Raw genomic sequence first — 17,742 nt, 5'->3', positions numbered from 1 at the left:
TGGGCAACATGTAACATGCCAGAGAATCACTACTGTTAATACCAGGTACGCCTCATTCAAGGTTTCTGCCAAATGTAGTGAGGTGGCTGTCATGTACAACCCAGAGCTCTGGCCTGAGGGAACCAATGTGAGAAGGTTTTATGAGCCACGCAAAACTATCATCGGTGCAAATGCTACCCTTTCTTCCATGGACATATGCGCGCCTATTGCTGGCATGAGCACAAAGTCATAAAGAATTATGGACATTAAAGTCATCTCTTACAACTGTCGTGGCCTGCGCTTAGGGCAGAGTGCAGATGATAAAGCTCGCCGTTTGGTTGTCGACCAGTTGTTGCTACATTGTGACATCTTGTGCTTGCAAGAAACATTTTTAGCCAAACAGGATTTAAAAGGACTAAACTCTATCAATGACAGTTTCCTGGGTGCCGGAGAATCTACTACTGACCTCAGTCTGGGAATTAAAAGAGGAAGGATACCAGGAGGGGTGGCTATATTATGGAAAAAAAGCCTGGACTCAGTGATAAATGTCATGAGATTAGGTGTGGATTGGTGTATTGCAGTACACGTGAAACAGCTTGACAAAGAGTTTATTATTTTAAATGTCTATGTTCCATATGAATGTCATCATAATGAAGAAGAATACCTTAGTAAACTTGCTTATATTAGCTCTTTTATGCAAAATGAGAAGTCAAAATGTATCTATCTTATGGGTGACATGAATGCAGACATCTCGGATAAAAACTCGCTGTTTGCTAAACACCTGATTCATTTTTGTACAGATTTTAATTTAATATTGTCAAGTAAAGAACTTTTGCCAGCTGCAAGTTATACTTATATAAGTGAAGCCTGGCATACTACATCTTGGTTGGACCACTGTATCACTACAGCAGATGCTCATGCTGCTTTGATATATATTAATATCTTATACAATGTGTCCACTGTTGATCACATCCCCTTTGAGGTATCAATTAGATTTGATCATGTACCTGCAACTGTAAATAAGAACAGTATTCAAAATCAGACACATATAGACTGGTCTTCTTTATCTAGTGAACATATAGCCCGTTACTATGCCCAAACTGATCAATTGTTATCTACCATTAATTTATCAAGAGAGGCAATTACTTGTGCAGACTGTAACTGCTCTAATATTGAACATAGAACCAATATAACTGGATTATATTCCGACATAATTGAAGCGCTACTGGGGGCTAGCCTGCCTTTTAATAAAAGTAATGTAAAGATTAAAAATAGACCAGGCTGGAACACATATGTGTCTAAATTCCACAGTGAAGCCCGTGAAGCTACTACTTCTTGGGCTCTAGCAGGTAAACCTAGGCAGGGCCCTATATTTGAGCATAAAATGTTGTCTAATTCTAAATATAAATATGCATTACGCTTCATTAGACAGAATGAGCAAACCATGAGGGCTGATTCCTTGGCAAAAAATCTTTTAGGTAAGGATACAAAAACCTTTTGGAAAGAGGTTAAAACTATCAATAACAGTAAATCCTCTCTCCCTTTCACTGTCGATGGTGTTTCTGGGGTGAACATGATTGTGAATTTTTGGCAACATCACTACAGCAAGTTATTCACCTGTGTACAGAGTGAACCCTTCCAGGTTGACAAGGTTAGTAGTGTAGAAACTATCAAAACACATGAGGTCTATCAAGCAGTTAAAGAACTGTCTGTAAATAAATCTATAGCAATGGATCTTATTTCAGCTGAACATCTCAAATTTGCCAGCTCAAGGGTCGTCCCTCTTCTTGCCTTGTGTTTCAACTGGTTTTATTATGCATGGTTTTATTCCTGAATCCTTAATGAATGTTCTCCTACTTCCTGTGATTAAAAACAAAGCTTGTAAAATTGGCACCTCTGATAACTATAGGCCTATAGCCCTAGCTAGTACACTGTCTAAAGTCTTTGAACTAACTCTTTTGCCAAAATTTGCAAAGATAGTTATGTCCACTGACAATCAATTTGGGTTCAAGTCCAAACATGGCACTGATATGTGTATATATGGCCTAAAAGAATTACTGAAAAATTATAACAGCAAAAATTCTACAGTTTTTCTGTGCTTTTTAGACGCCACTAAGGCTTTTGATCATGTAAATCATAGAAAACTATTTTTAAAATTGTGCCAAGCTGGTGTTCCTAAGTATATAGTAAGATGTCTGTCCTACTGGTATGCTAAACAAACGATGCAGGTGAAATGGGACAACTGTGTGTCTGCATCCTTTCGTGTCGGCAATGGAGTCAGACAAGGAAGCATTTTATCTCCTATGTTGTTTAATTTTTATATGAATGACCTCTCTAAGCAGCTAAACCTGTGTAGAACTGGCTGCATGGTTGGTGATACTATTATTAATCATTTAATGTATGCTGATAACCTAGTGGTTTTTAGTCCAAGTTCAGCTGGTCTTCAGCAGCTGCTTAATGTCTGTTCAGCATATGGTGAATTACTTGATGTAAAATTCAATCCATCAAAAAGTATCATCTTGATCTGTCGCACTAAGGAGGACAAAAATAGAGTATTCCCAAATTTCAAATTGTCTGGGATTTTAATGAATGTCTCAAGTGAAGTAAAATATCTTGGCCATGTGTTGACAGACCATCTGTCTGATGATGAGGACATTTACCGTCAGGTTCGAATGTTATACGCTCAGGCAAATATCCTTGTCCGTAAGTTTGGATTCTGCTCTGATGAAGTGAAACTGAACTTGTTTAAGGTCATATTGTACATCACTGTATACTGCACATTTGTGGTGCAATTTTAAAAAAGCCAGTCTTTAAAGATTGAAGGTGGCTTATAATGATGCACTGAGACTCTTGTTAAATAAACCCAGATGGACCTGTGCCAGTGAACTGTTTGTATCTGCTCGCGTCAGCACTTTGATGGCTGTTTTAAGAAAGCTTATGTATAAATTTATTTGTCGTTTAAACGAGTCTAATAATAGAATTATAATACTGTTGACTAATATCAAATATAGTGCAGTAAAATACTCATCTGTACTCTGGAGACATTGGTATGATTGCCTTCTGAATGGCTAGGAGTCGTTTTTTATTTTTATTGTACTTTTTATTCTTTTATTGTCTTTGCTTTCTTTTGTATGTAATCTGGACTCTGAGTCTGTAATAAAATCTATCTATCTCATCAGAGCTAATAAATCTATATGACTATCAGTATGCTGCCTCTACTTCTGTAAACTTTACTCTTTCACTGTTGAGCCTGATTCTTCTATATAGAATAAATTGAATGTTCCTTATATATTTAATACCAACAAGAATCATAAAAACACAAAATTGTATTAAAACCATCTATGTGTCAATGTCGTGACAGTATGTTATGAGACAGAGCATTTGTGAAAAGATCAACACCCTCCACTTCCTCCTTGAGTGATTATTGCCATCTGAATAAATGCACCGCTCTCGACCAAAAACAAGCAATCAGTCAGGAGGAGGGTCTTAGCGCTGTCACTGAACCTCACTTACTCACTGCTAAATGTGCTAATGGCAGAGAAACAACTTCCCATTACAGAAAAACCGTTCATTTACTAAGTAACCTAGCATTCACAACAGGATCTGCTGATGGGAAAAGCTGTAGTGGTACCAGAGAACAAAGGGGAGGGGAAGAGGAATGATCAGTGCCACATGAGATTGTGACTGACAAGACTAAGACCTCCAGGCTCTGATTGGTTGTTTCTAGTTAGCACTGAGAGTACTGAGTTAAGTGGAGGTTGATTTTGTTTTATTTTTTCCCCACAGATTATCTGTTTCATATGGTGCCCTCCAGGGGACATGGGGAAATTATTTTCTTTTGCGTTACCTCGCAAAAGTTTTCGTTCTCTCACAAAGGTTTTGCGTTCCCTCACAAAAAGTTTTGCTTTCCCTCGCAGTACTGTACTGATCAGTTCATGTGGCATAATTGAATACTGTAAGGGTAGGCTGCGGGCTCGGGGATCGTCTTCTTATTTGCAGATCACCTGGACGGTGATCTGGGTTCCAGAGTAAGGCTTGATCGAGGAGATTTCATGTAGCAACGAGGAGGCTGCGGTGGAGGACGGACAGGTAGGTTCAGGCGTGGAGGAAGACTGAGGAACGGTCCGACTGCTAACTGGCAGGTCCGGGTTCGGCTTGAGATCCAACTGAGGGGATGGAAGTGGGACTCGGGCAACCAGTGGGTATTTACCACGGCGTCACGAAGGAGGATTATCCAGAGAGCCAGAACGGGCTCTTCACGAGGAGATCACATGGCGTCACTAGGAACACCTGAGTACAAGGAAGGCAACAAAGGATTACTCAGTGAAGATTCGCAGGAAAAAGCACAGAGAGTAACTCAGGGTGGGCTCAAGGTACTATCATTGACAAACACTCAGGTGAAGAAGTGCAGTCAGTCCGCTCCTCTTAAACCTCAGGATGATTAGATGATGACCAACAGGTGCGCTGAACAACAGGTACGCCCTGCTCGGGAGGCAGCCTCTGGCGCTATCTGGTGGATGAATAATGGAACCACAGACGAACAAAAAGGAAAAGAAAACAGCCAGCCAATGACCTTCCCATTCATACTTGATGACAGCCACGCCCACATCGACACACCCACCACCCAGGTGTCAAAGCCGTGTGCTCCTGTCATATTAATAATTACTTATTTCATTCATATGGCTCTTACAGAGCCTCAGTGAAAACTTGTTTATTATTATTAACTGTTTGGTGCAAAACACAGATTGAAAATCGATTTATTTACTGCATGTTTATGTCTGTTAAGGCTAAGATGGAACGGCACTGAAAGCAGCCCTTTAAACTATTCAGAGCACAAACACAACAGAGACACAATCAAAACTGTCAGATGACTTATTACCCCGCAATAATAACTCAGAAACTGTCCAAATAGTTTGGACGTATTTTTATTTCTTTCCTACTTACGGAAAGTTTCTGTTTATATCATAGGTTTGTGGTTCCTTTCTAGCCTAAAGAAAAAGATATAAAACTTCAGATATTTCACAACGAGATGTTAACATTCGTGGAAAAACCTTACAAAATCCTATATTAAAGCAGAAAGTACGGTGGTCACCGTAAGAAAGGCTTACAGTATTCAATTATGCCACATGAACCGATCAGTACAGTATTGAGAGGGAACGCAAAACCTTTTGCTATGTAACACAAAAGTATTGCGAGGGAACGCAAAGGAAAAAAAAATTCGCATGTCCCCTGGAGGGCTCCGTAGTTTCATACCACGCTGTCATGACATGGTGAAAGTTCCAACAAATATTTTGAAAAATATTTTATATATAAAAGTTACATACTGTAGTTATGTGTTGTTTGTTATTACGCAATAGTCAGCCCCGCCTAATCCTCACAACTCCTCTGGGCTGACTACTGTCCAGTTCTCTGCCTAACAGGTCCGGAATATCTCTTAAGACCTGGGTCTTACCCTAAAGGTGGTCTATGAGAGATAATCTTTTTAAACTGGTGGCGAGAGAGGCTCGTCTAGCTCTAACTACCTTCGATCGAGAAGTTACGACCCTCTACAGTTAAGAAACAATCAACTGAGTAGCCCTCACAGCTGCGTAGCTCCAATAACCACTACTGTTAACGGTAGCCCTCTCTCTAAAATAACGTGCGCTTGGTAACGGCTAGATTAGATTTAGTGACTTAGATTTAAGTCCCGGGGTAGTTATTTTTATGCTCACTAAAGGAAAGTCCGAAGCCACCACATTACTAGAATCATGTACACTAATTTTACTTTAATTAGAGAAACTAAAATAATCAATGACTCAATTAATTTCAATGTCCACCAACTTCTACAGAATTTTAAAAAGTATATTTATTAAGCAAGCTTTAGCAGGGACTAGTGACATACAGGTTAATTATCAGTGATTACAATACTATAGTAGAATGATAGAAATCAACCTAAATCAACCACACTATCCTAACTTCTCTCTCTGACCTGTGTCACTAATTAACTGAGTGAGGCTTTTGGGGAGCAGTTCAACTCATACCCAGATGACAGTTGATCTCAGCAACAGAAATCTTCAATTCCTTGGTTAGAATCCTTGTCCTTGTGTGGTAAAATCCTCTTTAGAATAGAAGCAAAGCAGAACTGGTCATTATCCTTCGAACGCCCAATTCTTTTATCCCTCCAAGACCTTTGTCTTTTCTCCAAGTCTGTTGCAGTGGGTTTGAGATCGTTGGGTTGAGGCAGAGTCGACGGTAGAATCAGGAGCCAGGGCTGGGGGCTGAAGGATCCTGTCCCTTCTTGACGGCGCGAAGTCTCAACTTCCCCGTGGCTCCAGGGTGCAGTCCTCTGCTGATCTTCTATCTGCATCCTCTTGTTGACTCGTCTTCTGCGCCGCGGACAAAGAACAGTTTGTTCCTCTTTCTGCCGTCCTTTATACCATCTCAACCCATGGTTGTGTATGGGGAGATGGCGTACGTGACTTCTCGAACGTTCGATGAGTCTATGGAAAGTCCCAACCTTCCCCAACCGTCAGCCCTTGCGCAACTTACAGCGTTACACATCATGTGAACTTCCTCTTTTCTGCTAGCCATCTGGTTATCTTTCGTAATCTTACTCCCTTGAAACTCCCCTGCTCCCCCGCTCTGCTCAGCTTGCCTATTGCGACACAGCCTGAGAACAGGACCTCACCCATCACTTTAACTTCATCTTTTTAAATCATCACATTTCTGTAATTCATTATAAATCATTAACACAATCATCTTGTCATTTACATCCACCGTAACTTTGAGTATGTTTTTAAATCATCACATTTCTGTAATCCATCAAACATAATCATCATACTGTTGTAACCATTACAGATCAAGATACAAAAATACATTTCAGAAAATCATTCAGTGTTTAATTGTGCACATATATATTTATCCTTAATTATAATTAAATCAAACTGCAAGATTACTTTATTTCTCTCAGGCCCTTATGCTCTGTTTTCTGCGTGTACCTGGAAAGATCTCACAACCCTACGCCAGTTTTCACGACAGTGTTTGTGTCCATTTTCATCATGACCCACCACTAGGGGGCACTATACATAAGTAACGTTTATACTGCTAAAAATGGCTGAGTGGGTTGTCATGTAACTTGGTGGGTATCTCCAGGATAGAACCCTGTGATTATGTTATCAATATGGTAATTTTTGTTCAAAGTCGATGTGGCTAATGTGCAGAAATGTAGATCTAACCTTTAACCTCATGAAAATTTTACCAAAAAAAATGCTTGTTGAATTTAGAGGGTTAAGACATTCAAGATATGTTCCTTGCATAAAGTCTAAAAGTATTGACCCATTTCGCAGTTTTATAGGAAAGCATTATTTTTCTACTTATAAAGTTTGTAACTAACCAGTGCCAACTTGTAGTCGAATGTCTTCAAATTTGGCATATTGTTCAGATCCATCTTGCCTATAATACACAATAATTATTGAGATTTGAGCAACCCCATTGTGTTCAATTAATTAATAATTATACACTGCTCAAAAAAATAAAGGGAACACTTAAACAACACAATATAACTCCAAGTAAATCAAACTTCTGTGAAATCAAACTGTCCACTTAGGAAGCAACACTGATTGACAATCAATTTCACCTGCTGTTGTACAAATGGAATAGACAACAGGTGGAAATTATTGGCAATTAGCAAGACACACTCAATAAAGGAGTGGTTCTGCAGTTGGGACCACAGACCACTTCTCAGTACCTATGCTGTCTGGCTGATGTTTTGGTCAGTTTTGAATGTTGGTGGTGCTTTCACACTCGTGGTAGCATGAGACGGACTCCACAACCCACACAAGTGGCTCAGGTAGTGCAGCTCATCCAGGATGGCACATCAATGCGAGCTGTGGCAAGAAGGTTTGCTGTGTCTGTCAGCGTAGTGTCCAGAGGCTGGAGGCGCTATCAGGAGACAGGCCAGTACACCAGGAGACGTGGAGGAGGCCGTAGGAGGGCAACAACCCAGCAGCAGGACCGCTACCTCCGCCTTTGTGCAAGAAGGAACAGGAGGAGCACTGCCAGAGCCCTGCAAAATGACCTCCAGCAGGCCACAAATGTGCATGTGTCTGCACAAACGGTTAGAAACCGACTCCATGAGGATGGTATGAGGGCCCGATGTCCACAGATGGGGGTTGTGCTCACAGCCCAACACCGTGCAGGACGCTTGGCATTTGCCGGAGAACACCAGGATTGGCAAATTCGCCACTGGCGCCTTGTGCTCTTCACAGATGAAAGCAGGTTCACACTGAGCACATGTGACAGACGTGACAGAGTCTGGAGATGCCGTGGAGAGCGGTCTGCTGCCTGCAACATCCTTCAGCATGACCGGTTTGGCAGTGGGTCAGTAATGGTGTCGGGTGGCATTTCTTTGGAGGGCCGCACAGCCCTCCATGTGCTCACCAGAGGTAGCCTGACTGCCATTAGGTACCGAGATGAGATCCTCAGACCCCTTGTGAGATCATATGCTGGTGCGGTTGGCCCTGGGTTCCTCCTAATGCAGGACAATGCTAGACCTCATGTGGCTGGAGTGTGTCAGCAGTTCCTGCAAGATGAAAGCATTGAAGCTATGGACTGGCCAGCCCGTTCCCCAGACCTGAATCCGATTGAGCACATCTGGGACATCATGTCTCGCTCCATCCACCAACGTCACGTTGCACCACAGACTGTCCAGGAGTTGGCGGATGCTTTAGTCCAGGTCTGGGAGGAGATCCCTCAGGAGACCATCCGCCACCTCATCAGGAGCATGCCCAGGCGTTGTAGGGAGGTCATACAGGCACGTGGAGGCCACACACAATACTGAGCCTCATTTTGACTTGTTTTAAGGACATTACATTAGAGTTGGATCAGCATGTAGTGTTATTTCACTTTAATTTTGTGTGTGGCTCCAAATCCAGGCCTCCATTGGTTAATAAATTTGATTTCCATTGATGATTTTTGTGTGATTTTGTTGTCAGCACATTCAACTTTGTACAGAACAAAGTATTCAATGAGAATATTTCTTTCATTCAGATCTAGGATGTGTTATTTGAGTGTTCCCTTTATTTTTTTGAGCAGTGTATAACATAACAGTCACCTTTGAATATTCTGAGGTGTCTTTGAGGCATTATGTCTTTTTAACAAATTTCATTGTGTCCTGCATGTATACATATATCAGCGACGTGTGGTCATAGGTCAGAGGTTCATAGCTGGTGAGGCACTGACTTAATCAGATTTACAAATATTGCTAGTTAGTTTATGTACAAAAATTTTGTGAATGTGCACAACACTGGAGGGCAAAAAAAATATTCTTTTACATACCATCCATAGCCACACTGCCACCAACTCAATGAAACTTGGAAATGTAAGTATTATTAATTGAGTGCCATGCACCACAGCAAAAGGAAAAACTGTGGAAATACAACTCAAAGCCACTTCTTTCTTGCTCTCTGTATCAGCCAAGCTACAAGCAGACAACAATGCCACTCTATGTGTCAGGATTCAACAACAAAAATGTTATGTTCTGTGTTTTTCTGTGTATTTATTTCGAGTTTCTGTGTCTCCCTGTTGTCCTGTCTTACCCTTTGATTGCTCCCTGGTGTGTCTCGTTTCCTTGATTACTCCCTGTGTATTTAACCCCACCTGTGTTCCTTGTTCCTCGTTGGATCCTTGTGTCATTTGGCGTCTGTTCTGCTGTGTGTCTGGTCAGTCCATTCGTGGTCTCTGTTGCTACCTGTGTTGAGCCTCAGCTTCCGCTCAGCAGTGCTGCCAGGGATTTGGACTTGTGTGATCATGTGTGATCGTTGTGTTCTGTTTTCCTGGATGATTCCTCATTAAAAACCTTCATTTATCATCTAACCTGGGTCTTCAAGCGTCCGCCTCACCACCACCTCACAACACACCGTGACAGAAAAACATTCAAATGTTTTGCACAAACAGAACATTCAGTTTGTTGCAGTATTATGTTTTTAGACTTAATGTTTTATTAATGATTGCTGTGGTAGATTAGCTACCACTGCTACTGGCAAATCTAACAGTTTGTGGGTCGTTTCTTTATTGAATTCTTCACACATATAAACTGTAGCCCACAACGCACACATTTCATGAAAAAAAAACTAAACAGTTATTGTCGTCTTACCTTTACTTATAAATGAAGTCCATTCTGCACAAAAATATCTGTTCATCCAAAGCCAAGTCTCTATCCTCGACATCCCAAATGTTTCTAGTGCGACCTGGTTTTGAATACGAGTGGTCGACCACTCATGTTTGGTGAGACTTCTTTGCAAATTATTTAAGTCACAAAATCCCATCTGAGTCCATACAGTGCCACAAGTTGAGAAAAGAATGCAAGCAAAGCAGAAAAGGCAGGACATTCACAAAGCCAATCTTTGCTTTACCCTTCTTTCTCGAAGCAAACCTTTCAGCTCTGGTGTTGGTCTTCCTTTAGTTCTTTCCTGCTTCAATTAAAAATCCACTTTAGAAAATTGTTTACGTGTAGAAATGTAGTCATCCATGTTGACGTCGGAAGAGAGGAGAAAACATTAAATATATTGCTGCACTCGACTTACTTACTGTATGGCTAGCTCAAATGGGAAATTGCAAAACATTCAGCGATTTTGAATAAAAAATAAGCAAAATTGATTAATCCAATAGAAAAATAAATATGTTGTAGTACAAACCACAGGTTGAATATAGCAGTATAAATAATTTAGCATTATATATTATTTTTACATGATGACAGGGGAGGCTGACCGCACGTCACTGTTGTATGTATATGTGTGTGTGTACACGTGTATATATAACTATATATATTTGTATGTATGTACAGTGGAGGAAATAAGTATTTGACCCCTTCAGTGAAACATCGTTTAACACTTGGTGACAAAACCCTTGTTGGCAAGCACAGCAGTCAGACGTTTCTTGTAATTTTTTATAAGGTGTGCACATACTTCAGGAGTAATTTTTTCCCACTTCTCTCTACAGATAATCTCCAAAGTTTTGGAGATAAGGAGACAAGGAGGTTGTCATCCAAAATTTTGCGATACATTGAATTGAATAGGAATTTTTTGTAAATGTGTTGTATATAACACAGATTGTGTGTAAGTGTGAAAAGTCAGTTGTTTTTGCTCTTGCAGCTATGTCTCAAGCAAAAAAACAAAAGATGTTTTCTGATGTTAAGGTGAATTTATACATGAACTAAAACTTTTAACTATGTTTTCAGAGTTACATCCATGGGAGCAGCCAAGCCCAGTTTGTGGCAGAGACGCACATTGTCCTCCTCTTCAGTATCCTTTGTTTTTTCCCATATTAACATTTTTGGCTTACTCTGATTGCAACACCAATAATATTTTATTTGCTGTTTTTCCTTTCTAAAACTGTTTGTTCTTCACTCAACAATGAAATATTTTTAGAATACAAAGCAATTAGTTCTTAGACAAACAAGACAAACATTTGTTTTACAATCTTCCACTCTTTCATATAGCAGCCAGCTTTGTTATATCCCAAAAATTGCAAGATATGATAATCTATGCTCTAGTCAGGAATTTATCTAAGACTGTTATGTAGAGACGGGGAGTCTGTAGCATGCCGCCACACACGCACCCCGCTCCAAACACCCTCACCCACTCTTTCTCTACTTCTTCTGAGAGGGTGTGATGTGCTGCCAGCTCTTTGTCCAACAGGTAATTTGAGTTCCGGAAGTCTGTCGGGTATTATCCTGTCCAGAACTGAAGTAAACTCTGCTTTAGCTGGCCTATCAAGGAAGATTCACCTGGTTCCTATCAGCCTTCATCCCCTGTGATTTAGCCAAGCTGTGCAACCTCGAAGCCAGTTTCACCTTATGCCTGTTAACAGCCGCTGTCCCTCTTTGTTGCAACATGCACTTGTTTCTGAACCAGGTCAGTTTTAGTGACTCATGCAAGTCTCAAGGGGGTTGTTTTTAATATAGTTTAGGCCAAAGCAACCTATTAAAACTTAATTTTCTAGAACCATGCACTGTAGCAATTAGGGAAGAAACTGTTTCTCAGCCTGGTTTTCTTGCCCTTCATCCTCACCCTCCTACTTGAGGGAAGGGGCTGGAACAGACTGTGTGCAGGATGGAGTCCTTCACGATGTGGAGCCCCTTACCCCTGCATAATGATGGGTCTTCACCCATCATTATGGTGGAGGGAAGGCTACTCCCCACAGTCCTCGGAGCAGCCTTATCCACCCTCTGCAGGTACTGACTTAATCAGATTTATAAATATAGACACCTTGCATGTTATTGTTTACATACTGAAATTTTGCGCATGCGTACAATGCTGGAGGGCAAAAAGACTATTCTTTTACATGTCATCCACAGCCGCGTTAACTCAAAACTTGGAAATATAGGTATCATTAATTTTGTCCTATTCTCCACTGCAAAAAAAAATACAACTCAAAACCGCTTCTTTCTCGCTGTTTGAATTGGAAAAGCTATACACAGACTCGTTGCCATAGCAACTGACAACAATGCCACTATATGTTTTAGGATTCAACACAAAAACAAATATTTTGCACAAAGAACAGACTATTCAGTCCATTTCAGTAGTATATTTTTAGGCTTAATGTTTTATTAATAAGGGATTACTGTGGTAGAATAACAACCGCTGCTTTTAACTATCAGTAGTTTGTGGGTTATTTCTTTACTGACTTTTTTACAAACTGTAGCTCACAACACACACATTTCATAAAAAACTGAACAACAAAATGTTATTGACGTCTTACCTTTTCTCATAAATTAAATCCATGCTCCAATCATTCTGCACAAAAATATCCGTTCATCTAAAGCCAAGTCTATCTTCGACATGTCTTTTCTTGTATACCACTATGTTTGAGAATCATCAAACTGTCTCGAAGCAAACCTTTCAGCTCCAGTGTTGGTCTTCCTTTAGTTATTATTTCCTGCTTCAATTGAAAATCCACTTTAGAAAACTGTTTAAGTGTAGAAATGTAGTCCTCCATGTTGACATCGGAAGAGAGGAGAAAACAATAAATATATCGCTGTACTTTACCTATGCTCTGCAGTTATGGAGGCACAAGTCTGGGATCATGAGCGCCCCCTGCCATGAGGCAAGAAAACTGCCTGCCTGACCTCAAATCTGTTCTCTGCCGTTTATGATCGCTCCTCAGTACACGAAACATGTTACAAACACAGTCGGTGACAAAAAACAGTGTACATTATACAAATAAGCTACATTATGAAAAATCAGTTCATATATTAAATGCTTTTTAACCATTTTATTGGCGACGTACAGACAGGACGAGCATGCTCCCATGTAATGGCAGCCAGTGCAGTTAGCGAGAGGTTGTGCAATCCAAGGTGAGGGTCAGCTTGCTACTGTACATACCAGCTTCGTTTCGGAAATTCAGCGATCTGGAAGAAAAAATAATAAAAATTGGTTAAGCTTAACGAAAAATGCCTCCCTTATCTAAAAATACACATTTTAGAGAATACTTTAAAAAGGTTCAATTATCAATTTCAATTAATTGTTAGTGTGGTAAATATGATGTCATGACGCAAGCTTCATCAGGGTCAGATCCTGTACCAACCAGGGTGCTGCAGTGGCAATCCACATAAGGAGACCTTAGTCCTTAACGTGGCCATCGCAGGTTTGATTGTAGCCTTATGACTTTAGCTGCATGTCTTCCCCGTCTTATTTATTAAGTTAAACCAACTTAATAAGTTAAGTTGGATAAACTTAATTGAAGTGCTCTTTGCCAATTGAAGCAATTCAATTAAGTTGGTTCAACTATTTTTTTTATTCTTTGTATAGGATCTTAGAAAAACTAAAATAACATATTACAATGTACATTTAAAATTATTTAAATTCAAGTATTTTAAGTAAAATGTCAGTGATGTAATTTTTGATATTTTAGTTTTTTAGTTTGGAACAACTTAAAAGTTTGAGTTGATTTTCTGTAGAATTTAGTCAAAGCAATTTGAATTATTTGTTAGAAAAAAATAAATGATTTGAGTAAGACTGACTTAAATTTGTCATGTTAAACACACTTAATGAATTAAGTTACAAAAACTTAGTAAATTGAGTTGGATGATAATTATGTATTTATTTGGATGAACATAATAAATTGAGTTGGTCAGACGTAGGATAAGAAACTGGCATTGAACTCAATTATTTCAAATAAAGTCAAAGTAAAAAGTTCCTTTAAGTTGGTTAGATTTGTAACTTTTAAGTTAATTGAACACAAAAAAGTAAGTTGTCATCATTAACCCTCACCCCTTAAATCACCAAAAACAACTGAAAGGTATACCCAAATTAAATCAGCTGCTGTTCTTGAACAATTTGGAGTACATGCAAAAGCTTGGTCCCTTTATGAAGATGACAAGCTAGATTTTTTATTTTTGCAGTCAAAAATACTTTTACTGTAAGTAGTTTGTAGCTATTACGTTTGTAATAAAAGAAATTGAAAAATTTTGCTTCACCCAGATTTTTCATTTTTTATTTCTTGTAAATGCACATTGAGTGTCGAATGATTGGACTGGAAAATACAATATGTAGAATAAAGTATTCTGCTTGCGGATTCAAGACTGATCAAAATAGCACAAGAAAGAAATATCATTTAGGCCAGGATGTACAGGTGTTGTCCAAGTATGCCATTCTCCAAATGGCACACTTGGACAACATCTGATACACAAACTTCAAATGACTGTTAACTCCTCAGTGCTTCAACATACAGCCATCAATGAGGGCTCTAATGAATGCTTTAATGTTCTAATGAAAGATAATGACCAGAGGAATCCTCTGGTGGACACAATAGTGGAAATCACTTCTTCTTCGAAACCCTCTGCCACCCCCGTTCCTCCCGCGCCACCATTCCCTCAGCCCCCCATTCTCGCTCTTCGGTACATTTTACCCCCCCTTGCTCTGATTGTTGCAGCGGACGACAAAAGGTTTCCAGTATTCTGAAATCCAAAACTTGTCAGCACTCTTACTGCCATAATTATCCACTCCTGTGAGTTGTGAAGTTCTGCTGAAGAAATACATCCAGTTTTGACACATTCTGACAATATGTCTCACTGTTGGTGAGAAAAAGTCCTGTATGTCATGGTTTGAGTCTTCTGTTTGTTTTATTTTGAGTATCTTTGTCTTTGACTCTCCGTGTTGTCCGGTCTCCCCCCCAAGTGTGTCTCGTTCCCTGATTACCTCCTGTGTGTTTAATGTCACCTGTGTCTCTGTCGGGTCCTCATCGTGTTCGTCCAGTCCACCTGTTGCCACTAGTTGAGAGCTTTTGCCTTCGCTCCTCTGTGCTGCCTGGACTTTGTGTTTTTTGGGTTCTCTGAATTATTTTGCATTAATTTTATCAACATTAAATTTAAATTTATCAACATTCATCCTACCTGGGTCTCAGCGTCTGCCTCCACCATCACTCACCGCACTTCATGACACTGTAAACACCATCACGCTTGAGGGCGCACAGAGCTGGACTTTGATGCAGCAAAAGTGCTCACATTATGCGTGGTTACGCATGCAGCTGGTGAATTCATGTCAAAACAAACCCCAAAATGCCTTATATCCTTATGACAAGACACGTGTTGACTACACATCAGTGGCTTTAGATTTAGTCTCTTGAGTTGACCAGTCAGAAATATTCCAGAAAGAATGCAGGCATGTCAAAATTAGCTCAAGTCGCCCTATGGATATTATTGGCTCAGAAATAACTTCATAACATTATTGGTTGAATGCGGTGTCAATCAAAAGGGGGGGCTCTAAGCTGCCCAATAAAAGCGTCATAATGGACACCGGCAGAGTTTAAATCCTTAAATTTCAGCCCTGGAAAATACAATGGAAAAACGACACATGGGCGTTCTGGTGCGGGTTAAGGGGCTAAACCAAATGAATCAAGAGAGATAAATGTAAATACTGTAAGTCCATAAAATGAACTACAACCAGAAACACTTGTTAGAGTATACAGCTTCTAATGAGTGTCTGGATCCTGGATGAAGGTATTTTGGACTATTTCTCCTTACTTAACAAATCTAGTTCAGTTAGGTTTGATGGCTGCCAAGCATAGAATCATCCCACAGATCTTTTCAAATCATATAATTGTGTATGATTCAATGTTGATTTATAGAAAATCATTATAGTCTCTGGCCAGGGGAGGGGAAAATGGGTTTATGACTGAAGTATGATTTTTATTTTCACTTATAACAAAAATAATCAATATGATTGGTGCATTGTAATGTAATTCTATATGTATTAAAATTATATGTATAAGTAATAAAACAAGGATAATAAAGACGGGCTGAGAGGCATTGAAGAAGGGAAGCTAGGGTAAGACCAGAATGAGCTTACAGTTCGTAATCTAAAAACATAAGTATAGATGTTTTCCTCCAAAGGGAGGCAGTTGGAATCACAAAATAAAGGCCTAAAAGCATATAGGACATGACATCCTGTATATTACTGCATATTCAACAAATTTAAAAAATACTTTCAAGCCTTTCTCCAGCTTTGTAAGATGATGAGTTCTGTGCAAACCTAAATCAAGCTTGTTTCAGCCTTGACCTCACTGTAAGATGGAGCTGTTACTGCTGGGATAATTCTGCTCTGTGAGGCTGCCACTTCGGACATTGACACGGGAAAGAGGAAGAGTATGTACATGCCATTAATTTAATCATATTTGCAACACAGTATAGTTCAATATGTAAAGGTGTCATAGTCTTCATGTCTAGCAATATTTTTAATATGCTCTGAGCTGGTTTCAACTCAGAGCAGTTCTGTCTTATGGATAGTACTCAAATTCAATGGAAAAATATGGTGCTGTATTGGGGCCAAAATTAAAGACTATTGCGCACCCAGAGTTTGTTACGTCCTTGTTACTGGAAGCTATATCCTTTGCAATTGCCTGGAACCTGTAACTTAGTGGTCAGTTCTAACAAATGAGCAGGTGGCTACTCACTTGGGTTACCTTTGGAGAGGCTAGTGACTGGCATGCCTGGGCAGGATACCACTGAACTGCCTACACACTGCTGTCCATTTGAACAAATAGGTTGGCATTAGCATTAGAAAGGCTAACTGCTACATACTACACTCTATGTAAGATACAGAATTGTTGAATGGATCAATTATCTATGAATATTATACGGAAAGTGGAGAATGGTCTTTTCTGAAATATTTGAAATTTAATATTTTAACAGCTCAATAGCTGTTGAATGCAATCCATTAACAGGCCATGCTAGTTCTCTCCACTGGTAATGCCTGCTAATAGACAATAGAGAGAATAGGCATTCCAGTGGGTGGCCAGCTTGGACATGCTAGTTACTTTCCTCTCCAGTGCTAGCGCAAATAAATAGTTTCCTGTATCATCTGCCAGTGCCGGTCGCTCAGTTACCAGTAATGTCAAAAAAGCATAAACTTGGGATTGAGAACCTGTACCCAGTTGTTAACTCCTAAAAGTTCCTCATCCCATATCATGTAGTTGATTTGTTTTTGCTTTTCAATTCAGTCTTATCTGTTTGTTTTTTGCCTTCATTTGCCTACCTTGATCATTTCTAGTGTGTCCCTATTTTTTAATGTTTATCTTTAGATTTACAGTAGCTTGACATTAAGACTGCAGTCAAATGAGCCAACACTTGGAGACACAAGGTCAAGTTAGCTGCTGATAGCTCTCTCTCACACATGTATGTGTGAAAGTTAGCTTCATGGTGCATCATGGTACTTGTGCAGTAGTGGTGCCCTTACATTTATCCCAGGCAACCTTACACTCACAGAAATGGTTAATTGCAAAGTTAGG

The 17,742-nt window shown here is 39.7% G+C and overlaps 1 protein-coding gene across 2 annotated transcripts in view; it reads left to right on the top strand.

Annotated features, from left to right (window-relative positions):
- LOC116714317 (magnesium transporter protein 1) overlaps positions 1-17,742 on the top strand; it is a 44,980-nt gene that overhangs the window by 20,050 nt on the left and 7,188 nt on the right. For both annotated transcript variants that reach the window (XM_032554809.1, XM_032554808.1), the window contains exons 7-8: positions 11,195-11,258; positions 16,526-16,600. In XM_032554809.1, the coding sequence (XP_032410700.1) occupies positions 11,195-11,258; positions 16,526-16,600 (139 nt within the window). The remainder of the gene's footprint in view (positions 1-11,194; positions 11,259-16,525; positions 16,601-17,742) is intronic.

The sequence above is a fragment of the Xiphophorus hellerii genome, chromosome 23, assembly GCF_003331165.1.
Source record: "Xiphophorus hellerii strain 12219 chromosome 23, Xiphophorus_hellerii-4.1, whole genome shotgun sequence".
NCBI classification, from domain to species: domain Eukaryota; kingdom Metazoa; phylum Chordata; class Actinopteri; order Cyprinodontiformes; family Poeciliidae; genus Xiphophorus; species Xiphophorus hellerii.
Note: the sequence above shows the minus strand (reverse complement) of the source record. Positions and strands in the feature narration are given on the sequence as shown.